Consider the following 25,808-nt stretch of genomic DNA (forward strand, 5'->3'; position numbering starts at 1 on the left):
ACTTACCTTGTGCCAGACGGAGCTCATTTAATCCTCACAACAACTATGTGGTGGGTGCCGTCAGTACAAATGAGAAGGCTAAGCCACTAAGGTTACATGAGTTGCTGGTGGTCATGGAGGAAAGATAAGTCGGCGGAGCTCTGATGCAGGCAGCCAGGCAGGCAGGCTCCAGGCTAGTCTTCTTCAACAGGAAGATGCACGGTATCTGCAGAAAATGATCCCCGGTAGCATTTCCATCTCTGGGGTTGAGAATGCAAAGTCTAGCAGTGTCATGAGGCTTAGTCCCTGCTGATATTATAGCTATTTTTTTGTTCCCCTACTAAGAATGACTGGCTGCCACTTTTGAAATGTGCATGTTCTTCCTTTTCATTTCACAAACAAACAGCCTGCTGTTTGGAGGTCTTGAAATGTGGCTAACCTCTGGCCTAACGTATAGTCCTTACTGTCCGGGCATTCATAGGTCAGAAATAACATCGGTAACAAATTTTAATTAACCGGTAATGGATTATGCAATCCTATATAATAAAGAGCTAATTATTATAGCTCTTTATTATTCTAGAAGGTCATTCCAGACCTTCTAGAATAACCAGTGGGCAGGAGTGGGGCTGTAGCCAGGGTGGCCGGGGTGTGAGACCTATCCTTGCACCAATTTTGTGCATCGGGCCTCTAGTGTTTAATAAATCTGCTGAATAGTCATATGAACTGTTGTTTTATTTGACTTCCAGAGGTTATATACAGAATAACAGATTATGTATGCAAAAGTCACAATACTCGTCTTGTTATTTTTATAATGGATTGAGAAATAATGTTAATAGGGAAATACTACCCATTATATGAATATTCACATCATTCAATTTTCAGAGATGCATCCTGTGTACAAAGAATATTAATGCTGCACTTATCCTTTCAAAATCCCAATTTTATTAGCGGGATGTGGAATGCAAATCTAAGTAGCAGTGTTCGGGAAATTTGTTTTCATGTATTTGAAAAGCAGTCAAATTTTCTTTGAATGGTAGGGATGTGCAAATATTATATAATTAGTACTTATAAATATATCTCCCCAGGCAAAGTTTGGGGTAATTTTGTTAAGAGTTCAATAGTATCTGTAATGAGAAGCATTTGTCTCTTAAGTAAATTGCTTACTGGATATTTTCACCATAAAAATGCTTATACATACAAAGGAAGAAAAGCAGCTGAAATTTTAATTTGGACTTCCAAGGGGCTAGTTCAGTGACCAAGAAAGCAAGTACATATTTACGTACTTACTGGAAAGGACTAAATCTGCGTTTGATCCAGCTGCATCTTGACATTATGTTGCCTGTTTAGCTGGGTGCCATGCCTACTAGGAATTTTCTTGTGGGAAGTTACCAATCCTTCATTGAAATAATAACGTGAGGCTCAGAGACAAAGAGATGTGCATCTGAGGAATATTGTCAAAGAGTTGGGGGCTTAATTGATACACTGGCTCTAATGTAAGTAGGTCCTTGAGTGGGCATTGCAATTAAATATGTCAAGGAGGCCATAATTAGATGGGTGGCTGAATGAGGTAATTACATTCATAAGAGGGGGGCTGTAATTAGATGTGAGGCAGGGGGTGTATCTAGATGCCTAGGTTGACGATATAATTACCATATGGGCAAGAAATTAAATTATGTGTGTGGGTGGGGCATAATTATGTGTGGGAGTCCCTGTGGATATGTGGGGGAGGGTACATAGAAATGAGTGGGTTGAAGTGCAATTGGATGCGTGAGGTCATGTTCTTATGCACCAAAACTTGAGATTTCCATCAATAAGGGCAAGCATGTGTTTGACATTGTGACTAATGACAGCTGGCATGTAGCGACAGCTTTTCAGGCCACTCTGAAAGGCTGCAAATCAAAATCTCTGCTTTTCCATTAAGACTTGAGACCCACGTCTAACATGACATTGATCCCTCTCCTTAATAGTGGCACTTGATAGCGTTCTAAATATTGAATGGCATGGTAATTTTGCTAGCTGTAAAACACAACTGCGTGTCAATGAAGACTTACTCCCTCTCCCTGTCAGAGAGAAGAATTTGGAGGATGTAGTAGGGCAAAACAAACAAAAACAAAGAATTTGCCTTTGGATTGTGAAATGTGAAAATCACAGTGCCAACACTTCTAGCTAAGAGGTGAAGTTACATCTGTAACAAAATTAGCAAAATTTAGCTTGAAAGCCTCACTTTAAAAAAAAGGTGATGAAACGATGTTTATTCGGAAGTATTTATGGCATTTCTCCTTTTCCTCCAAGAATAAAAGCACCAAGGCATGAAATGTAGATTAGATGTTAAACAAGAGCAGGGAGTGGTAGAAGGAAGGTAGAGGAAGAAGAACCTAGAACAAGGTAGGTGAAAAAGTTATTCAGCGCATCTGAGAAATAGACATTGAATCAGTGAAGTATGGTGAATTCTACTTGATGTAATCTGATAACTTTAAAACACAGAGTTCTTTGTTGTCATCTTCAAAAAGCAAGAGAGAATTTAAAAATGCTTAGATGAGTTCTTGGAATTAAAGATACTGAGTTGGCCACCAGTTTGCTTACTCTGATTCAGACTATTGTTCAGTTCTCATAAAGTGGTGTGCCTTAGCACCTCCTCCCATCTGCTCAGGACTGCGATGGTTTCTAGAAGACGGTCACTATGGATAGAATCATAGTGGGCTGCTTCTGGAGTTTCAAAACTTTTTGGCTTCCTTGTGCTCCCAAAAAGCTTAGATTTAAGGTTGCTTTTATAACTTGGATGCAAGGACATTATAGCCTGCCTCATAATCTCTGCTCTTATTCTATATAACATTATTCATTATTTGTTTCTGATTTTGTATGAATGCATGATGCTAATTTTTTGCATCGTAGACATACCTCAAAGGTATTGTCTTTCTTTTTTAATTTAAAAAATATTTTTCATTAATTCAAGAGAGGGAGAGGGAGAGATAGAAACTTCAATGATGACAGAGAATCATTGATCGGCTGTTTCCAGCATGCCACACACCGGGAAATAACCAGGAATCAAATTGTGACCTTGTGGTTCATAGGTTGACACTCAACCACTGAACCATGCTGACTGGGCAAAGGTGTCATCTTTCAAAGACTATTATAACTTTTTTTTTTTAATCAGAGCTGCTTTTGTGGAAATGATGCGTATTGCTGTGAATATAGTTATTATGTCATTGTTTAACCCAATTCTCTGTCTATTAAGTGGTTTCCATTTTCCTTTTTCTCCTTGCACCTCCTAACTTCTCCCCTTCCCCCAAGGCAAGCTCAAACTCTTAGCACAGTTAGTGATTGATGGCGGTGAACTCAGTTGCTTCGAGGGGCAGTGTAATCATTCAAGACATCTAGTTATGTCTGCGGGGTGGGAGATGAGCAGGCATGATTGTGCTGGTGGTGAGGTCACTGCCTCTTAGTGCTGTGTTGTCTTGTCTCTGGCTTTGGAAATGACTCTGTTAAATAATACTTCATTCACTTAATTATAGTAAACATTCTGGGATGCTCAGGAATTACTTATATATGGCACACAGAAAACGAGGTTTAAATTCTTTAGGTATTAATAATATTCTTCCTAAAGTCATACAATCAATCAGAAATGTTTTTGCAGTTGGGTTTGTCTCCAAAAAAGTCTTCTAGCCTATAACAAGTCCTTTTACCTTCATTCACACCACAAAACAAGAAGGGCCCTAATTTATATTCATTCATGCCATAAAGGATTAAAGGCTCTAATTTTTGTTTGTCTTATTTTAACCTTCCCAAGGGTATCTATTAGAATAGAAATTTCAACTACTTTCCTTATGTCTAAAAACTTCTGAGCTGAGATCTGTGTCACTTCCTCAGAGATATTCCTTAACCCTGCTACACTCTGCCCTTTTCTATCATATTTGTTAAATCCCGCCTTTCCTGTTAAAATGTGAGCTCACAAGTAGGGTACATGTCTATTTTGTTCACCGGCCTATTTCCAGGATCCATAACAGCTCCTGGTCCTTAAAAGGTGACCAACAAATAGTTGTTGAATGTATAGGAAAGTTAGGCATGAGGGCTATTTAAGAGGCACAGGCAGTGTAGTCTGTGGATGATGATATGGATAAGAAGTACCTCAGAAGCAAGAATCTGAATGGCTTTATTAATTAGTGGTGAGACTCAGATTTTTTGTTTAAGTTTGGGAACTAAATTATACATTCATTATGAAATTAAGGAAGTGCCATATTGCTGAAAGTCTATTAGATGCTCAACATTAATCTGCTGATTAAATAATTGACTTACTGAGCAAATTGTTATAGGTGAAAACATTTGGATAAAGATCCATAAGATGAATTAGTGTTCAAGCAGTATTTTTAGCTCATTGCTATAGTCAATATGCCTAATTCATTCTTTCATTTAGAGCAGAATTTTCTAAGGTTAGCAGGGAAAGTGTACTATATTCTTAGATCCAATATATATTTTCTTACATGGATGCATGAAATACATTTGAAAAGAAGGATGGAGTGTTTTAATAAAAGTACTCCTTGCCAAAATCATAATATTCATGTGGAAATGGGTGATCAAAAGTTCTTCCTATGTAGTATATCCCAAAAGGAGAACACCTTGTTCATACATTATTCTGGTAAACATTGACCATTGTCAAGTTGAGATATGGTATGTTCTAAAATAGAATAATGATATTATCTCAATCAGTTTAAATAAGTCCACAGTGTTTTCTTAATTAAATTTTTTCTTTTAGCGATCTCTTATTGTCCACTGGTGTATTACCAATGCCCGGAAGAGTGCATGCAGGCACTCAAGAAATATTTATTGAAATGAAATTGCTTGTGTGAGGGCTAGCAATTGATCAAATGAAGCAGCAAACAAACATTGCCAGAAAAAAGTCAGAAATGGCTTTTGTTTTTCTGGGCTTTTGTTGGAGGGCTTACAAATATTTTTTATAGTTCATAGTTTATTGATTTAACAGTTAAATGTTCTGCTAATAAAATTATTCTAGTTGTTAAGACAGAGTTAAATAAATCACTATTTTACCCATGGATTTTACGTATTTCATGGCTTGAATGAGTCAGTAAAATTTGCTGGAAGGAAGAAAGGGATGAGAGAAGTGAAGGAAGATCAGTGGATGATGATGATGCCAGTGGCTTTGAGATTTGCCTTACGTACATCATCCTATATAATAAGAGGCTAATATGCAAATTGACTGAATGGCAAAACTACTGGGCACTATGATGTGCACTAACCACCAGGGGGCAGACGCTCAATACAGGAGCTGCCCCCTGGTAGTCAGTGCGCTCCCACAGGGGGAGTGCTGCTCAGCCAGAAGCCCTGAGCTGGGCTCACTGCTGTTGAGTGCAGCTGCCGTGGCAGGAGCCTCTCCCACCTTCGCAGTAGTCAGACATCTCCCCTCCCCTTCACCGAGGGCTCCCAGCTGAGCTGAGAGACACCCCTCCAGTGCACAAATTTTGTGCACGGGGCTTCTAGTCTCATATAATCTCATGAAATCATATGTGATTTTATCTCCTTTTAGAGACAGGAAATAGAATGCCAAAGGGTCTGACAGCCTGCCCCACATTCCCCCACCTGGAAGTCAGGGGGATTGTTTGTACTCAGGTGTATGCTGCTGTTGCTGCTGCTTTCCAGATCTTGTTCTGGGCCCAGATTCTTGTCTGGAAACTAGGGATTGCCAGTCAGTCTGGTTCTGGAAGCTCTCTAACAACAAAGAGGGGGCTTTAGGTTAGGTTTTACAAAGCAGACTAAGAATTAGTTGAGGATGAGTGATCCCCACTTTTCAAATAAACAATAGTATATTAAAATAGATGTGCAAATATACATGTATAACTCACTGAACTCAGATCAGTCTTCTGTCCTCACTACTGAACCTAACCTGTCCTTATTAAGGTTGCCAGTGACCTCCATGTTGCTAAATCCAGTGGCAAGTTTTAGCTGTTTTTTTACTTAAACTGTCAGTAGCATTTGATGCAATTTTCCTCCTTCCCTCTTGATATATCCTATCTAATAAAGAGGGAATATGCTAATTGACCATCACACCCTCAAAAAGATGGTGGTGCCCACAGCCAATAAGGAGGGAATATGCTAATTGATTACCATGCCCTCAAAGATGGTGGCACCCACAGCCACATGATGGCGGCGCCCAGTCTCCTCAGCCCTGGTGGGGTGGCAGGCATGCAGCACAGCTGGGCTCGCCTTGCGTGCCTGTCTCCAGAGTCTCCAGTCCCCTTAGGCCCTCAGCCCCACAAGGCTGGCCCAAGGCACAAGCAAGTTTCGGATATTGGCTGCCCAGCCACCCAAGACCAGCCCCAGGTGTAGGCAAGCCTTGGATGGTGGCTGCCCAGCAGCCCAGTGTTTCCTGAGACTCAGATAACCAGGGCCAGCTGAGGCTGTGGCAGCAGCAGCAGCAGCAGCAGCAGCAGCAGCAGCTGTGTGATGGGGACATCACCTTCCCCTGATCGCTGGGTCACCTCCCACCCCTGAGGGCTCCTGGACTATGAGAGGAGGCACATCAAGCTGAGGGACTCTCCCTCTAGTGCATGAATTTTTCATGCACCGGGCCTTTAGTGTGTGTGTGTGTGTGTGTGTGTGTGTGTGTGTGTGTCTTAAACCTGGATTTTAAGACACCACACTTTATTTCTGTTATTTCTCCAATTCCATTGGTCACTCTTCCTGAATCTTCTTTACTGATCTCTCGTCATTCTCCTGAGGAGTGCCCCAGGATCCATCCAGATCTTAGACCTCTTCTCTTCTCTGTCTACATCCATTCACCAGCTGGTCTCCTAACTTTTTATCTATAGAGAAGACTAGTTTTCTAACTGAATTGTGAAATATCCAATTGCCCACTTGACATTGCCACTTACATGTCTAATGGGCATCTCACACTTGACATAATTAAAATTAAGGTCCAGATCATTCTCTTAAAACCTGCTCCTCTCATAATCTTTCATATCTCAGTCAATGGCAAGTCCATCTTGACAGTTGTTCAAGCCAAAAACCTTGGCATGAGTCTTGATTTCTCTCTTTTTCTCTTACCCTGTTTCCACTGCATCAGCTCTTCTTCCCAAATATCTCCAGAATCTGCTTACTTCTCACTACCCTGCTGCTGTCACCCCAGTCCAAACCACCAAAATCTTTAGTCTTTTGTTACACGAGACTCCTAACTGGTCTCTTTCTTTATGCCCGTGACATCCTAAAGCCTGTTCACACAGCAGCAAGTGATGGTCCCAAAATATGGAATACTGTTATTCTTTTGCTCACCATTCAGTGACTTGATTCTCATGCTTCATAATGGATAAATATGTAAATTGTCTGTTACTCCATAACAGTTAGTAGGCCGAGCTTGTAGCAGGCTCAGGTGGGCGGGCCACAGCATCTGGGGGATGTGAGCCTGTGGCCTCTATTCTATCTAATAAAAGAGTAATATGCAGATTGACCATCACTGCAACACACAAGATGGCTGTCCCCATGTGGTCAAAGATTCTGCCCCCAGGGGAGGGCAGTTGAGAGGGACCAGACATGCAAGGGAGGGCTGTGGGGGTGATCAACCTTGCAGGGGAGGGCAGTTAGGGGTGACCAGGTCAGCAGAGGAGGGAAGTTTGGGGTAAACAGGCTGGCAGAGGAGCAGTTAAACTGCATGGGAGAGGTTAGGGGGTGATCAGGCTGGCAGGCAGAAGCAGTTAGGGGCAATCAGGAAGGCAGGCAGGCAAGCAGCTGGGAGCAAGCAGTCCTGGATTGTGAGAGGAATGTCCGACTGCCCATTTAGGCTCGATCCCAGTGGACATCCCTCAAGGGGTCCCAGATTGGAGAGGGTGCAGGCTGGACTGAGGGACACCCCCTCCCCACCCCGTGCACAAATTTCGTGCACTAGGCCTCTAGTTCTTAGAATAAAATTCTAAGTTTTTACCATACCCTACAAAGCCCTACAGAATTTGTTCCCCAACCTCTTCACCAGTTAATTCTCTGATCTCCTCTTCTACTTCTGTCTCCCTTGCTTACTCATCACCAGACACAATGGGCTTCTTGGTTGTCTACACCAGTGGTTCCCACCCATACTGGTAAGGTTCACTCCTCATCTCCTTTTAGGATTTGCTTACATGGCTCCTTTGAGTTCTTCCCCAACCACCTGTTTAAATTGCAGTTCCTCTTCAAAAGCATGTCCTGGTCCTCTAATGCCAATGATTTCTTTCCCTCCACGGTCCATGCCACCACCTGGCATACTGTTCATTTTACTCATTTATCTTTCTGTATCATCCATTTGCCACTAGAATATAAGCTCCAGTGGAACAGTGATTATCACTTTCCTGTCACCCAGGACAATTCCTGAAATCACAGGCACTTAGAAAATCCTTGTGCAATAAAGAAATAGCTATCTTGAACAAAAAGACACAAATCTATATCTAACAATTTGTAGATCTAACTAATGTGTTTTGAGTGTTGGTTTCAAACCCTCCTCTCAGGAGTCACTGAGAAAAGTACCCCAGATTACCCTAGGTATGTGAGAGAGCTGGCCTCTCCCATTTCTCCTCTGTGTATCCAGCTCTGGAGTCCCCTGCACTGGTCTTTGTTGTGTTCATGGAGGGAATTCTTAATTCTGCGGGCAAATGCTTAGACTTTACACTTTGAGCATTGTATTGTTTTAAAATATATTTTTATCGGTTTCAGAGGGGAAGGTAGAGGGAGAGAAAGATAGAGACAATGATGAAAGAGAATCATTGATTGACTGCCCCCTGCACGCTCTACACGGGGGATGGAGCCCACAGCCTGGGCATGTGTCCTGACTGGGAATTGAACCATGACCTCCTGGTTCATAGGCAATGCTCAACCACTGAGCCATGTCTGCTGGGCTGAGTACTGTATCTTTATTAACTGTATATCCATAGCTCTGATTGTTCCTTTTACATCCTAGAAGCCAGGGAAGGGAAACTGTCTTCTTGTGCTGGGTCTGGAGCCTACCTCAACTACCAATAAGCACAAAGATGTCTCTAAATATTTTCTTGTTTATTTTATGCCTAGGCAAGACCTTTATAGTATACATTTATGTATTTATTCCATTTGTTCTTTTGGTATATAACCCATATTATTTACTTCAGATTCATCCAGGATGGCCTACTTAATATCACTATTGCTGTTTTATGTGTCAGTTATATATAGTAAGGTCTCCCAAAGAACTCCCATCATTATGCATTGTTTCAGCCAGCAGGAAATTCTGTATCTGGTCGTTCTTGCTGATCTAGCTAAAAGAGACTGCAATGACGCATTTCACTTCCAAGGGCTATTGCTGGGTTTGGATATTCCCTGGTACTATTAATAGTGCTGCAGGGAACACTCAGGTACAGTGAACATTTTTTTTTCCCCCAGTCCATGTTTGCAGAAAGAAAGTCACATGCTGTCTGGTTCAGTTACAAGTAACTTGCCCCTCGGTGCCTCCTAAGTTCTATTAATAAACAGACCCGCTCAGAGCGATCAGTTGCTCATAAACACAGCACTGGCTCTCAGCATACTTTTGTGCCTTTGTTTATGCTGCTTTCCCTGCATGGCCAAACCGCTTATCCTTTAAGATTCGTCTTGAGTGAGAACCCTTTTCCCCTGAGTCGACGTAGCCGAAATGCCTTCTTGTCCTTCTCTAGGATTCTCCACAATATTTGGAGCTTGCTTCTCTCTCCTACAGCAATTTCAGCGTTATCTTAGAGTCTGCTGCCGAAGTATATATGTCATACTCCACTGACGTCACGAACTGTGAATCCCGAGGCATATGACTTTTGTATCTTTGTATCAGTCAGCAACAATCAGCACAGTAAATGCTCAGCAACTTTTGTTGAATGATTATGACCAATTACATGAATGAATGAAATTGCATTCAATTGGGGGAGCATAATTCATTTGCATTTGTTCCCGGCTTATTGCCTTAAAAAAATATGTCTGTGTGTAGCTTGGATTTTCCCTTTTTCCTCAGCAGACACTATGTGCATGGCCAATTTGATGCAGGGGGAACAAAAAAGGAAAATATACTGCAGATAGTTGTTTTTTTTTTAATTTTAAAGGAACAGGCTAGTTTGTTCAACAAACTTCTTGCATCTTTCTTTTTACATGTTCCCTTCGCTCTGCCCAAACTTCGGTCAAATTCCTCCAAAGGGTCTGCTGTAAACAATGATGTTGTGAGTAGTTGTGTGTTCTCTGCAGTGAAAAACCGCCTTGTTTTCTGTTGCTAGGCAACCCCATTCCAGCTGCCCTTGAAGAAATGTGCGGTGGTGGGAAATGGTGGGATTCTGAAGAAGAGTGGCTGTGGCCGTCAAATAGATGAAGCAAATTTTGTCATGCGGTAAGACAGAGCACCCACAGCGTGGCCCTTGCCTTTTCTCTCCTCCCCGCCCCCTCCCACAAGCCCTGGGGTCTTTGGAATCTAGTCGTTTGTGATTAATCAGTTGTAGTTGCTCTTTAGCTTCTCTTCAAGTCCATACACAAGCGAGTTCACAAGAGCAGTGTGTGCCCCAGAAAGTACAAAGCTGAGAAAGTTTCAGAGGTCCTGACAGACCCCCCAGAGTGGGAGCAGGCAGATTTCATTTTAGATTACACAGTCGGGTGCCTAAAACTTTAAAAATTGTTCTGAAGACTAACTCTGCATGCATAAATATTTTAATGTATTCATGTCATTCTATACCATTTTTCTCTGCTTTTCACAAAAGCATCTGTAAGTAGCAGGTGGGATTTGAAGAGGGATTTGGTCTGAGGAGGAAAACGGGGGGAAGGCGAGGGGATAAATTTGGAGCAAGGAGTAAGCTTGGAATAAAGGACTGAGCAGCGTAGTGATGTGAGCATTGCTTTCAGCAGAAAACGGGAGGCTTCTGGAGCGCGAGTAACGGAATCGCTGAGGCACATCCCGCCAAGGGTACAGACCACCACACTGTCCTGGCACCAACCTGTACAGTCGGGTGATTTTGACCAGAGTGAGGACAGCAAGTGATTGGATTGACACAGTTGGGATTGTCTGAATGAAAGGAAAGAGGGACAGAGAGTGACAGCATGGAGGGTCCTGGCTGGAAAGCGTGTGAAAGTGACATACTTAGAGTCTGGGCTGAATAGGAAGGGGGGACATAAAGGAGAAAGGAAGGGAGGAGCCAGATGGGGCCAAATGATAGGATCATTCAGAGCCTGGTGGGGGGTGTGGCCAGGATGAGGGAGAGGTGGAATGTAAGAGCTGAAGCCAAAGAATGGCCTGATGGAGTGTATGAATTTGGAGCTCACCTTCTCCTGGGATGCTCAGATGTGTTGTAGAAAAAGGAGACATTTGTTATTGTAAAAAATGAAGGCACTCAGAGGGTGGAAAGCTGAGCAAAGGAAGGAAGTGGATGTGGTATTTGTGTTTATTTTGAAGGATAATGGGTAATGGTCTGAATAGGAAAAGGTAGCCAAGAGACCACCACACCACCTCTGAGCTAGGCAGAGTAGGGGAGAGGAAAGACTCTTTGGGAGTGTTTCAGGAGAAGCCATATTTGTGGGCAGGACCCGATTTCCTCCCGGAGAACGAGAGTTGCGCGTCTGGAGAAACTTAATCTCAACGGTGAAGCCTGCAGCAGAACGGGGAAATCTCCTATAGCCATGTTTCCTCCAGGCAGATGTCCTGCCACCGTTTTTCCAGGGTAGAACTGCATTTTTCTCTCCACTGCAATCATTATTATTACTTGGGCAATATATGCAAACAATAGGAACGTGGAGAAGATACAAATATAGTTCTCTTCATTCACGTCAATATGACTTCTGTTTATGGGGTACCTTAGCCGGGTCTGGAAATGGTATGATGAACCGTTCTATCATGGGCTTAGAACCTGGAGGCATGCTGGTGCTCTGGTGGGGGTAATTCAGAGATAGACAGGGTGGGGCTGGGGGGCTAGGGGAGAGAGGTTTAGAGAGAGCTGGGACTTTCTGAGGAAGAGCCATCCCATCCTGGGCACTCGAGCAGCCTTTTGGGAGACTTCACTGTGGGGAAGACACCACGGGCTGTGGCAGTGTCCTGAGTCATGAGAGTATCCCCGGGGTGGGGAGTGGGGTGGGCTGTAGACCTATTTAGGATGTAGGAGTGGAAACAGTCGTCTGGAGAGCAGAGAGAGAACAGAGACCCCGGGTCAGGTTCAAGTACTCACTTCGGTATGCTGGCATTCAGGAGAGGCTGAGAAGCCAGTGAGGAAAACAGAGAGGTGGAGGGCAGGCCCTTGCCACAAACTAGCTGTGTAATCTCCAGCAGGTCTTTTTTCTTTGGCTGGGCCTCGGCTCTCTAATGTATTTGAAGAAGTGGAAGCAGACAATTCCTCAAGCCTTACCACTGTAGGAACTCCCAATCCTGTCTGTGATTGTAGGAGTATTGTGTATTGTAACACAGTTCATGGAGTCGTTTAAACCTTCAAATTGCTCCCAATTATAAATTAATTTGCTCTTTCCAAAGACCATGTAAGGAAGAAAGAATGGATCATATTATACTCACAGATTCAGGAAAGTTAAGTGGTTTCAAGAAGTCTTAATGCGATGTAGAAGGAGGCAGTGCAATCAATGTCTTTCTATATTCTCAAGTGCATGTGTGTCACTATGTTTAGGAAGATGAATATTTTAAAGGTTACATCTCTATCCCTCTCACTTTCTCTCTGTAAAAAAATTCAATAAAATATATATAAAAAAATAAATGGTCCAAGTTTAAATAAAATAAAAAGAACATAGTACATCTGTTTCTAGACTATAAGGTATCTGAATAGTTACAGTTACAGTTACAGTTATGGCCTTACCTGTTCACAGTAATATACCAAAGAACAGTTGAAAATGTCTTTTAGGATGGGAGTATAGCAATGCTGTAATTTTCTTTGGTTAGACATTTTCAAATACATCTCATGCCAAAAACTAATTTCCCATTTTTCAAAGTGAACATTGGCTCTATAACCAAAAATAAGACTTTAAAAAACAATATTATAGAATAAAATTTATCTGAAAGGTCTGCAAGACAGAGATAAGAGAGAAATTGGGTGGTTCAGGGATACATAATTGTGATGCCTTTGAATATGCTAAAATGTGCGTGTTTTGCATACTTATGTACATAAAGTTTAAAAAGTGATTTATCCACTGTTTGGCTCAGTGGATAAAGCGTCGGCCTCTGGACCAAAGGGTCCAGGGTTTGATTCCCGGCTAAGGGCACATACCTTGGTTGCAGGCTCTTCCCTGGCCCAGGCCCTGGTCGGGGCTCATGCAGGAGGCAAACAATTTATGTGTTTCTCTCACAATGATGTTTCTCTCTGTCTTCCACTCTCCCTGAAAATCAATGGAAAAATATCCTTGGGTGAGGATTAACTAAAAAAAAAAAAGTGCTTTTAGCATCTTTCTTAAAGGTTGAAGTCATTTTGATTTTTGCCAAGGACATGTTTTCATTTTTGTTTGTTTAGACTGACTTCTTGCTGTGAAAGATGAGTTTGTTGGTCCAGCCACACTGGCATGAACCCGCAATTCTGAAAATTCTGAGGCTCCTCTGTACCAGTTAGTAAATTCCAGCCAGCCACTGGACTCTCCCAGGCCTCTCCCTCTCTCCTGGCTGCCCCATCCCACCCAGGACCAACCCCAAACCTCATCTCTCCGGGACCCAGAGCTACAGGGGAAGGGCTTCTGGTCCCTCTCCTAGGCACCTTCCACAGGCACCACTTCGCCCCAAGCAGCTTAGTTTCCATCTGGTTTATATAATGACCCTCAGGTAAGGCTTTGTTTACAGAAAGGATTCCTTGTCAAAACCTGTGCTCAAGGTCAGCCCTCAGGCCCTTGCAAGTTTGCATTAGTCCAGGATTTCTGAGAATGAAGGCCTTTCTCCCAAACACTCAAGCTCCTTATGAAGTCAAGTGCAGGTCTGCATCCTGGTGTAATTACCTTGCATCCAAATAGGCAACAAACACAGGCTGTGGGTATGGAGGCGACACCTGAGCCGGCTCCAAATCAGATGAGGCAGAAGGTGCTGGAGCCCAGGCTCAAGTGGAGGCAGCTGGAAGGGAGTGGGCTTTGCTCTGTGCCCAGCCCTGTGCCTTGCGCTCAGGGTCCAGACCCCCTCCAATCCTATGAGAGGTGTGTCCTTTGCTCCTTTTCTTCCTCCCTCATTTCCTTGCTTCTGGATTTACTGAGCACCTGACTGCGCCAGGGGCTGGGGTACAAAGGCAAAGCTAGCATCCCCAAGGGTGGTGAGAGGGTCATCCAGAAAACAGCTGTGATTGGGGTGGGTGCAGGGTGAGCCCCACGTGACTCAGGGAAGGTTCTCCGGTGGAGTTAAAGCTGAGCTGGGATTTGAAGGATGAGGAAGGGCATTCAAGGTGGAGGGAACTGCATGTGCGAAGGCAAGGAGGCAGGAAACAGCCTGCCTGGTCTGGGAACTGTGGGAGGGTGATGTAGCCCAGATCCAGGAAATCTGCTCGGTGAGGTTGGGGTCCCAGAACCCACTACCTGGACCCTCTGCCTCCCGGACCTCCTTTGCTGAAGAGGCCCCGCCTACCTGCACAAAAGGAGGCTTGGAAGCTGGAGAGGAGTGAGGAAGGAGGGGCCAGCTGGTGTGTATTTTTGGATTGCTTCTCAGAAATCCCCTCCTCCTTCTCCCCTCTCCCTCCCCCCTCTCTTCTTTTCCTTTCCTCATCTTCCCCTCTCCTCCCCTTGCCCCTCCCCTCCTCCTCCCTCCTTCTCTCCCTTTCTTCTCTTCCTCTGACACCATGGCAGCTGGGGGAACCGCCTGTGAGCTGGGCTGAGTTGAGGGGGAGGTGGGCTGGGGGTAGAGACCTCTGCTCCTCCTCTCTGAGCCTCAGTTTTGGCATCTAGAATATGGGCATGACAACCCAGTTGCTGGCTCCTTTCAGCCCAAGTGCTCAAGGAAGAGGAAGCCCAGGCTGGACTCATTAGGGGGAAGGCCTGGGAGGTCAGGTCAGGGCGGGGCAGGGAGTACCCTGCGTCATCCTGCAGCTGGGGGCTTGGCAAGGTGGTGAGGAGTCACATAGCCTGCATGTCCCACCAAGCAGCCTGCCCTGGTGTGCCCACTGCACTGTCACTCTCCCGGGGGAGCGGGAGACAGGGCGGGGCACAGACACACGGATGGATCTCCCTGTGAGCCCTGCAGTGAGCAGTCTAGGGGGTCTCCCCTGCTGGGCACAGGGCTCAGCTGTTCCCAGAACCCGGTCAAAGCCCCAAAAGGAGGGGCAAGGAGGGGTCTAGTTCCTGGGGCTGCTGCTCGGATGACTACAGACGGGCCTACACAAACAGGAACACGTGCTTGCCCCGTTCTGGGGCTGGAATCTGAGATCAGGGTGTCTGGGGCTGTGCTCCCTGGGAGGGCTCCAGGGGAGGGTCCTTCCTGCCTCTTCAGTTTCTGGGGGCTCCTGGCCGCTTCCCTTCAATCTTCACATGGCCCCTCTTCCGTCCTCACGTGACTTCTTGTGCCGTAGGATTTTTTTTTTTAATTTAAAGATTCCTCGCCACCCTATTCCTCACCCATCTCCACTCCCCAATTCAAATAATATTCCATTTTTCATCAGTTCTATGATCACATCTTTTAGGTTCGTGAGCCAAGTTGCTAAGAGACTTAAGCCAGTGTTTTTCAACCTTTTTTGGGCAAAGGCACACTTGTTTCATGAAAAAAATCACGAGGCACACCATTAGAAAATGTTAAAAAATTTAACTCTGTGCCTATATTGACTATATATAAAGTAATTCTCTTGAATAGGAATCAAATAAACACAAAGAAAGTATTTTATAATTACTTTATTATGAAATATTAAGTAAACAAAATAGTGAAAAATTATAAAATTCTTGTCTTGTCTGCACCTACGGCACACTAGTGTGCCGCGGAACAGCGGTTGAAAAACGCTGACTTAAGCCATTAATGTCTGTTAATTGTGACGGCAAGCAATAGCCAATTTTGAAACACTTTTACACAATTATGCCTTATTAGAAACAATTTGTCTGTCTTAAATGTGCCTTTTATGTAATGATCAGTTTAGGAGTTGAGCAACTAAAATTATAATGTGCTTTTTCTGAGAAAGGAGCTACAGGGAGGTGTCAGAGACATTGCACTTGAAGAGAAAGTTGTCCCAGAACTGTGGTCGGCAAATTGCGGCTCGCGAGCCACATGCGGCTCTTTGGCCCCTTGAGTGTGGATCTTCCACAAAATACCACAGCCTGGGCAAGTCTATTTTGAAGTAGTCTTAGAAGAAGTTTAAAAAAATTGGCTCTCAAAAGAAATTTCAATCGTTGTACTATTGATATTTGTCTCTGTTGACTAATGAGTTTGCCTACCACTGTCCCAGAAGAACTTAAAGCAGATATTCACACGAAAATATAATTTCATTATTTTACAGGAATGCATTTATAAAAGGTTATCCTTATTGCTTTAAGCATTTCCCTCTGCTGTAGGATTTGGCAGTTGGTACCTTCAAGTGTCTCTTGAGCGTTTACCCTATGGTAGGAGGTATGAAGGAACCTAGACATCTGAGGCATGGATCCACCCACAGGGAGCACACAGAAAAACAAAGTATTTGCTTCCTTTCATAACGACAAGGCAGGTTGACAGCACTCTTCAGCAATATTCAGATTTGCTAGTTTTAATGTAAACTGGTTGATTTTCAAATGGTATGAAGGACCATCAAGATCAAAGCTTCTTCAAGAGACAAATGTCCAGATTTTAGCCTGGGTTTGCAAAGATCAATTAAATCACAAGCCCACAGTCAGCCCACTGCCGGATGAACCCGGTTGCTAATGTATAAGCTCACTCCCTCAGAAGGGTCCTCAGATACCATGTGGGATGTCATGTGACTGCTAGGCTGGAGATGCTTCAAGAGCAGGCTCTGTGACTCGGGCTTCCCCCCGGGTTCCCACAGTGTTTGTTCTCAGGGGACACTCAGAAGTCACTGACCAGCTGACTAATCTGTGGGTAGCTGCCACAGAAACCAGTATCTCATAACCAAAGAGCAGATGAAAGGAAGACTCTAAATCAATGGAGACAGGTTTCCACCTAAGATGCCCTGATGTGGGAGGAGTCACAGGGTAAGTAAGAGACAACACCAAAGGAACTTGAGCTGATCAGCTGAGTGGATACCCAGAAAATTCCATGTCCTGGGGAAAATTTGTTTGGGAAAAATGTATTAGTTGGGGAACTGCAGAGACATTCATATTTGTAAGACCTGTTACCTACAAACAAACAATGCTTTAGTTTGTTGAAGTAATAAAAGTTAGTGATGCCCTAATGTTGTAGAAGTCAGGTTAAAGATATGGGTAGATAGGAGAAACTAGGACACAGTAATAAAATAAAACCTCGTGGAAACTAGATTCATTTGAGATTGTCATAAGTAATAGATGTGTATTTAATTACATTGACATGCTATTTCTGATTGGTGATATTTTTGAGCTTTTACTATGTGTGGGACATAAAGGCAGGGGCTGTTTATATATTCTTCCTTTTAATCTTAACAACAACCTTATTGGAAAGGAAGACACCATCTTTACTTGTCTAAAGGGGAAACTGAGTCCAGGCAGATGAATTAACTAGTCTAATTTCCCACTGGCAGAAAGCCATGGGATTTGGATTTGTAATTGCCATATTTTCCTCTGTACACATTCATAAAACATGGCCACGCAAAGCAAACCAGAGTGGTGTATGTGTGTGTGTGTGTGTGTGTGTGTGTGAGAGAGAGAGAGAGAGAGAGAGAGAGAGAGAGAGAGAGAGAGAGTTATTTCCATCACCAGGAAAACATACTCTTTTCCTTGGCTGACCTGGGATGGTGGAGAATCATTTCATTTCTCTAGGTGACAGATCACTATGACTTCATCAATAGTCAACCCATACATTGGTCACGTACACAAAAGGGGGACCTGCATTGATTTAGCACATTATAATGGTCCATTCAAGGCAGGTTTTGCCCTGAATGTACTATTATAATTTAGAATTTGGGAAAAACACAAACAAATACAACTCCTCCCGGTCTCTTGAGGTTGAGAGGTATGCAGAGTACAGTGTAGGCTCTGTGTCCTCTCCTGTCCCACACTCCTGAGCTGCAATTTCAGGTCTAACGCTCCCTGTCCTCCCACTTCAAAAATATTTTGAGTGGAATAAATTTATTCCAGTTATTTCTCTTTCCTTTCATAGATCATTTACTTCTGCAGCTGATGTTTTCTTTCTTCTAAAACAGGATTCGTTTTTATGACAGTGTTTTGAAGGTGCTGATAGTCATGATGTCCATTAAAAGGGAGAGGTGATAAAAGTTATTTGTGAATTGAGCTAGACTTAGTAAAAGTCCTGTTTGTTGTGATAACTGACAGTGAAGATGGGTAAACCATTCTAAAATGTTTGTTTTTGTTTCCCTAGATGCAATCTTCCTCCCTTGTCAAGTGAATACACTAAAGATGTTGGATCCAAAAGTCATCTAGTGACAGCTAACCCCAGCATAATTCGGCAAAGGTAAGCATTTATGACTTCCGTTGGTGAGGAACTAGAGAGGAAGGCTTTTAAAGCATCAAACATCTAAAGACAGTGAGCATAACTCAGTTTAAGGAAACAAAGGAGGACACCATCTGGACAGGCAGGAAGGATGAAGAAGGGAATTGTAAATAAACTAGCCAGGATTGTGGGAATCCAAACACCATCTCATGCTTCTGCTGGGATTCTGTTTCTTGCCTTCAGAGAGGGTAAAAATAACATGAGGACCCATTGTTTTGCCCAAAGAAGCAACACAATATCCTGCTTACTCATTACTACTACTTTCCAATTTGTTAGCTTCAGTCCCAACTCATTGATTGGCATTGATTGTTGAACTGAATTAACGTCGGTTTTAGTAAGAATAAAGATAAATGGTCAATCTAATGCATATGTGTGCATAAAAATAACAATATTGTCAGAATGTATAGGAGTGTATGATGATATTATATCCATCAGATATGGGAAAACAGAATGGAAAATTCTTGCTCTAGTGTTGATTCCAGAAATCTTGGCAACTGCCGTAGGAACTTTTGTGTCAGTCTCTAGTTGATGAAGCCCATCAGTAGGCTGTTTCTCCAAGGACTGTTCATTGTGGAGAATGACTCGATCTCTGTGAAAAGAGGAGTCAGACTTGCCTTTAGACTCTCTTGTGTAGCTAGCAATTCAGAGTGAAATATCCAGACATCTGGGCTCTGGTGCTTGTCATCTAAGGAGGTCCTCTGCAAGTGGCCAGCACTTGTGTGTCACTGTTTAAACACTGTTGCATTACTTGTTTTGGTTCTTAAGTAAGTATTCTCCTAAAATAGAAGTCTAGAAATACAACATAATTTTTAATTTTGAGGGATATTGTGAAATTACCCTTCCAAAATGTACCATTTACTTCCTCTTCAGTCAACGGGTAAAACTGCCTCTTTCCTAATCCTAATTATGTATTGTTAACCTTTACATTTTTGCCAGTTTGTTGGGTGAAAAATGGTACATTATTTACTTACTTAATATGTATTTTTCTGAATACAAGAAGGGCTGAGTGGGCATTGGCTATTAGCACTTCTGTGAATTGCCTATTTGTATTTCTTGTTTATTTGTGCTTTTAAAAATATTTTTTCATTTGATTTAGAGGAACTTTATAAGATAGATATTAAATCTTTGTTTGCTACTATGTAACATGTTTTCTCCTAGTCTGTCACATATCTTTTAACTTATGTCCTATCAGAGCTTAACATTTTTTGTATAATTTAACATTTTTCTTTATGGTTTCTTTTTATTAAAAAAAAAAAAATCTTTCCTTGGATGATCTTTCATATCAACATCTCCTCCAATGAGAAAATATTATATTGCATTTATCTAGTAAATTTATAGTTTCATTTTTCATATTTAATAAATTTAGTCCATGTGAATATATTTTTATAACAATAATTTTATTGTTTTCAACAAAGACTTGTTCATTATCAGAATTTAAAACAAAAGAGAAAAATACAAAGAAGGTAAACAACAAATCATCCTAACCCAGTCCATATGAAAATAATGGTAATTAATATCAGGTAATTTTTTTTCAGATATTTTATATGTGCTTCAGAACTTTGAAGTTATTGTTTTGTTATCTTCTTAAGTTCTAGTGTTGCCAATCAAAAGTCTAATAGAAATATATTTTTTTGTTCGAGGGAAATCTTTTCTATCTCCACTGATAACTTTTTTAAAAAATTTATTTTTATCATTTAAATTCAGACAGTTTACTAACATTTATCTCAGAATAGGTCTTTTTAAATTCATGTTGCTTAGCACATTAATGAGAGATTCTTTTAGTTGGGTGACTTGAGAATTTAGTGGTAAAGATTCTATACGCTAAGATGACTTGGGTTTACTCCCTGTTCACCCACTTAGGGACTGTGTGAGCATGGCTAAGTTACTTACCACTGTCTCCATCAGCTTCCTCTTTTGTAAGGCAGGGATAATACTTTTATTATAGTGAATTACACTGCATATGTATATATATGTATGTGTATAAATACATAGGGCATCCCCCAAAATGTAAATACATACTTTGAATAAATATAAAGTCTGTGTGGATATTAAAATACATTTTATTTTCAAAATTGAGCTATCAGCCGTTAAAGTGTAAGTACATTTTTTGGGCCCACCCTATCTGTGTATGTGCATATATACCTATATATTTTAATTATATATAATGCTTAGAACAGTGCCTGGTATGCTGTAAGCACTATATAAGTGTTACCGTGTTTCCCCGAAAATAAGACCTAGCGCGTGGAAAGATAAGACATCCCCTGAAAATAAGACCTAGCGCAACTTTGGGAGAAAAAATTAATATAAGACACTGTCTTATTTTCGGGGAAACAGGGTAGCTATCATTAGTGTTACCTCTGAACATTCTCTCTGAGATTTGGAAATATGGAAGCATGGAACAATTAGTTTTTAAAATGTCACCAAAGCCCTGACTGGTGTGGCTCAGTTGGTTGGGTGTTGTCCTGTGCACGGAAAGATTGCCAGTTTGATTCCTGGTCAGGGCACCTGCCCAAGACTGTGGGCTCAATCCTGGTAGGCAGCTGATCGATGTTATGCTCTTACAGTGATGTTTATATCTCTCTTTCCCCTTCTCTCTTCTTCTCTCTCTAAAAATCAATAAACTGGTCTTTAAAAATATGTCACTGAAAATAAAAAATGACAGTCAGCTTTGTAAATCAATAAATTAAATGACCAAAGATTAGCTTGATTCTTACTTTTGAGGGTGATTTGTTTTTGATGTAGCTAATGTAGGAGAAAATAAAGCATCACTCTCTTAAAGTTTAATTATTGACTCGTATTCAATTCTTGAATGTGTTTGTTTATTTGTTTGTTTGTTATTTTTCATGGGGGTCTGATCAGAAATGATTATAACAAAATTATAATTATAACAAATATTATAACAAATGATTATAACAAATCACCTGTGATGATGGTGTCTCTTTACTTCAATTAAGCATGCTGGGGTTTTGGGGACCCTAAGGATGTGTAGTTTTTAAATTTGGGATGAGTTTGTCCCAGGTTCAAGAGAATGAACAAAAAGGCAAGAGAACTTACAGAAGTATTTTTTACAAATAATTACAGATACAGAAGAAGTTCCCCCAAAAGTATGGGAAGTTCCTAAGTACTCTTCATTCAGTTTTCCCGCAATAGAAACATCTAGCATCACCATAATATATTACTTTAACTATTATTTTGATTTGGGAATAACTTTTAAGAGGGAATAAATGTTCTTGTGAAGTGAAATGAGACATCCAAAGGTAAAAGATTCATATTTCCCTAAAATATTTGGAGTTGAGGGGAACTTTAAAAGGAAAGTGAACAAGAATATTTAAAGCAACATTTAGAGAAAGATGAAGGGACAGAGAAGGAGAGAGAGAGATTGTATTATTGATAAAAATTATGAAAACTACAAGAGAAAGGATAGGGTAAACAATGCTTAAGAGGAAAAATAAACCTGTTAAGACTTATGTTCAACATAAACAATTAATACAAGGCAAGCAAGACTCATTATGATTACAAATCATTATAATTAATCATTTAGTCAGCATATCCATGTGCTAGATTATGTGCTACTTACACACATTGCAGCATTTACTCCTCAAAACAATTCCAGTAGGTAGAATATTTTAAATATGTATTGACAGAAAAAGGAAATGTGATGTGGTAAGTTTAGTCACCTGCTCCTATTCACAGTTGCTAGCAATCATTCTGGGACTTCACCCAGACATAGCTCAATCCAAAACCCATGCTCCTAATCAGTGACCATTATTACTCCAGGTGATCTTTCCAGGTGATTTATGCATTGTACAAGGAAACAACTGCGTTTTCATAAGTGACAAGTTATTTTGGAAAGTGAAAATTTTTTCACTTAAATAATGTATTCAATGTAGCAAGGTATTTGGATTAAAAATCAAAATGAATATAAATATTGTATTTTGTGAAATAAGGAAATGATATACCATTACAATAGCATCAAGTAATATAATGTACTTAAACAAAAAAGCAATAATTCTATGAAAATATTTTAGAATTTTATTGAGACATTTCAGACAACCTGACTACATGTATGGATATACCATGCCCATGACTAAAAGACTCAGTAATGTAAAGGCATCAATCCTATCCAAATTGGTCTATAGATTCATTGAAATTCCAATAACAACCTCAATACTGCTGTGTGTATGTAACTTGACAAGTTGAAATGCAGAGCCAAGAATATCAAAGAAGCTCTTGAAGAAAAATTGGTGGAAAAGTTGCTCTATCAGATATTATAATCCAGGACCTATATATATATATATATAGCTATTATAATTAAGACAATGTGATATTGGTACAGAGATAAACAAACTGATCAGTTAGACAGAACAGGAGCCCCTTAGATCCACAAACATAGAGAGACTCTTTTTTTTTTTAATATATATTTTATTGATTTTACACAGAGAGGAATTGAGAGGAACAGAGAGTTAGAAACATCGATGAGAGAGAAGCATCAACCAGCTGCCTCTTGCACAACCCCCACTGGGGATGTGCCCGCAACCAAGGTACATGCCCTTGACCGGAATCGAACCCGGGACCCTTCAGTTCACTGAGCCAAACCGGTCCCAGCCATAGAGACTCTTAATATATTGTATGACAGAGGTAATATTGTAGATCAATGAGAAAAGGAAAAAAAATTCAAAATGGTGTTAAGACAGTTAGGTATCTATTTGGAACAAATGAAATTATATTTTTCAAAATATAATTATCAAAGCATTGTTTCTAGATGGTGGAGACCTGACCTTGAAAAGCAAAACAAGAATCTTGTAGAAAACAGCACAGGTCTTGTAATTTCTTAAGTAAATAGTGCTAATTGAAAGGAAAAGACTGTTTAAGTTTGATTTATTAAAATAAGGAACTTTCATTCATAAGAAGACATTTTAAAAGCAGAGCAAGTACAACCACATTATAGAAGAAGATAACTAATGAAGGACTTAAATTTAGAATATATGAATAACTCTTTTATATTTAATTTAGAAAGAAATTAATATGAAAAACAGAAATCCCAATAAAATATGTCAGAACCAGACTTCAAAACACTAGTCTAACTAACAAGTAAATGAATGAATATATATTCAAACTCATTAATATTCAGACAAATGTAAATAAATATTCTAATGAGGCATTATTCCATATCCATCAGGTTGGCAGCAATTGTTTCAGCTGTTGGTGAGGATGTGAAGCAACAGACAGTATCATATATGCTAGTTGGAGTGAATATAGTTACAACCACTTTGGAATGCATTTTAACATTATCTAGTGGAGTTAAAGATGTACATACCCCATACCTTAGCAGTTCCATTCCTAGAAATATACCCTAGAGAAAAACAACAGTAACTATAAGAAGAAGTGCATAATAATTGTTTATAGTAGTTAAAATCTAAAATAATTATGACACTTGCCAGTGTGGCTCAGGTTTTGGAGTGTCATCCCACTCACGGTTCAATTCCCAGGCAGGGCACATGCCTGGATTGAGGTTCCGTCCTGTTTGGGGCATGTATGAAAGGCAACCAATTGATGTTTCTCCCTCTGTGTCACTCTCACTCTCCCTTTCTCTAAAGTCAGGGAGCATATTCTTGAGTGAGGATTTAAACAAACAAACAAACAAACAAAATAGTTGATTCTCCTGCTGTGCATTAGTGATAGAATGAATAAATAGGAAAATGTTTACCTAACAGAATACTTTATAGCAATGAACTACACAACTACCCATAATAAAATGGATGAAATTCACAAACCTAATGTTGAGAGAAAAAAGAAGTGAGTCATACAAAATACAGTAGAACTTCATATAAAGGTAAAAATAAAACTAACAGTATGGGGTAGGGACACATACAGAGCAAGTAAAACTGTGAAGAACAGCAGTGGTCTTTCCAAAAGGAAAGAGAGTACTGGACTGGGCAAGTTTTTTATTCAAGTCTTGTACAATCTTCTCTCAAAGCTGTTCAAACCCAAGATGTCGGCAGTGTCTTGCATTTTCATGTGACTGAAAATTAAACTCATTGGGCAAAGCTGTGCAGTGGAAATGCAAAGTACCACTAATTTTTAGCTGTCTTCCAAAGCCTTGATTCTTATTTAAAAAATTCCACTGAGATTTATAAGCACTATGAGTTTCCATTACAAAATTCTCTTTAAAAATATCAGTATCAAGATCAAACAGGCTTTCCCAGCCGGGTGGTTCAGTGGTTGAACGTTGACCTACGAGGTCATGGTTCGATTCCCAGTCAGGGCACATGCCTGGGTTGCGGGCTCGATCCCCAATGGGTTCTTGTAGGAGGCAGCCAATTGATGTTTCTATCTCATCAAAGTTTCTATCTCCTTATCCTTTCCTTTCCCCTCTCTCTAAAATAAATAAAAACATGTTTAAAAAAAGATAAAACAGGCTTGAGAAAAATTAAATATATATGAGGCCATATGAATGGTACAAAAAATAAGGTTAGAGAACTTAATATTTGTTGATGAATTTAACTGAAATTACTATCTCTTTTGTTAGGATGCTTGTTTCAATGCATTCTTTTTTGAAAATCAGCTATATTGAGGTATAATTGATATTCAAAAAAAACTGTACATGTTTAATATATACACTTTGATGAATTTGGGCTTATGCATATATCTGTGATAATGTAATCACAATTAAGCTAATAAATATATCCATCACCTCCAAAAGTTTCCTTGTACCCTTGTTTGTGTGTATGTGTATGTGGTGTGGTAACAACACTTAACATGAGGTATATCATCTCAGTAAGTTGTTATTCAATGGGTGTAAAATGTGTTCTTCCTGACAGTGCCCAGACACTAGGATGCCAGTGACACAGAGAAAAGGTTCTGATTGCATTTTTATGGGCTGGGAGGAGAGAGGCTGTTCTAATATAGCTGCAGAGTTCTCTGTTGGATGTTCAATCACTGTTGTCCTCTTCCTTTCTTCACTGGAGTTTGCAGGTGGATGGCAGCAAGGATCTATGCATAAAGCTACACTTTATCAACATACCAACTAACCTAATGGGCTTTAAACATTTTTGTTCAAATATGCCTTACAAGAATGTTTTAAATCCATCTTTATTTCATTGATCATTTTTAAATCACCTGATTTTTTTGGATACAAAGATAAATTGCTGTCAAGAATGCATGTTCAGGGCATTAAATACATACTATCACATCTGAGAAATACAGATTTAACTCTTCTGATGTTCCATATCCTCATGGCAATGTCAGTAATCTTTGTCTAATTGATTCAGTAAATAGACTTTGTGTCAGGAAAGGCAGACTACTTTTTAATTCAATT

General features: G+C 40.7%; 1 protein-coding gene across 2 annotated transcripts in view; it reads left to right on the forward strand.

Moving 5' to 3' along the window:
* ST8SIA1 (ST8 alpha-N-acetyl-neuraminide alpha-2,8-sialyltransferase 1) overlaps positions 1–25,808 on the forward strand; it is a 138,398-nt gene that overhangs the window by 71,610 nt on the left and 40,980 nt on the right. Inside the window, exons 3-4 of one of the 2 annotated variants that reach the window (XM_084877253.1) lie at positions 10,212–10,321; positions 18,359–18,451. In XM_084877253.1, coding sequence (XP_084733379.1) covers positions 10,212–10,321; positions 18,359–18,451 — 203 coding nt within the window. The remainder of the gene's footprint in view (positions 1–10,211; positions 10,322–18,358; positions 18,452–25,808) is intronic. The other variant, XM_084877254.1, reaches the window with a different exon arrangement.

The sequence above is a fragment of the Pipistrellus hanaki genome (assembly GCF_964339955.1).
Source record: "Pipistrellus hanaki genome assembly, chromosome: 3".
Lineage (NCBI taxonomy): Eukaryota > Metazoa > Chordata > Mammalia > Chiroptera > Vespertilionidae > Pipistrellus > Pipistrellus hanaki.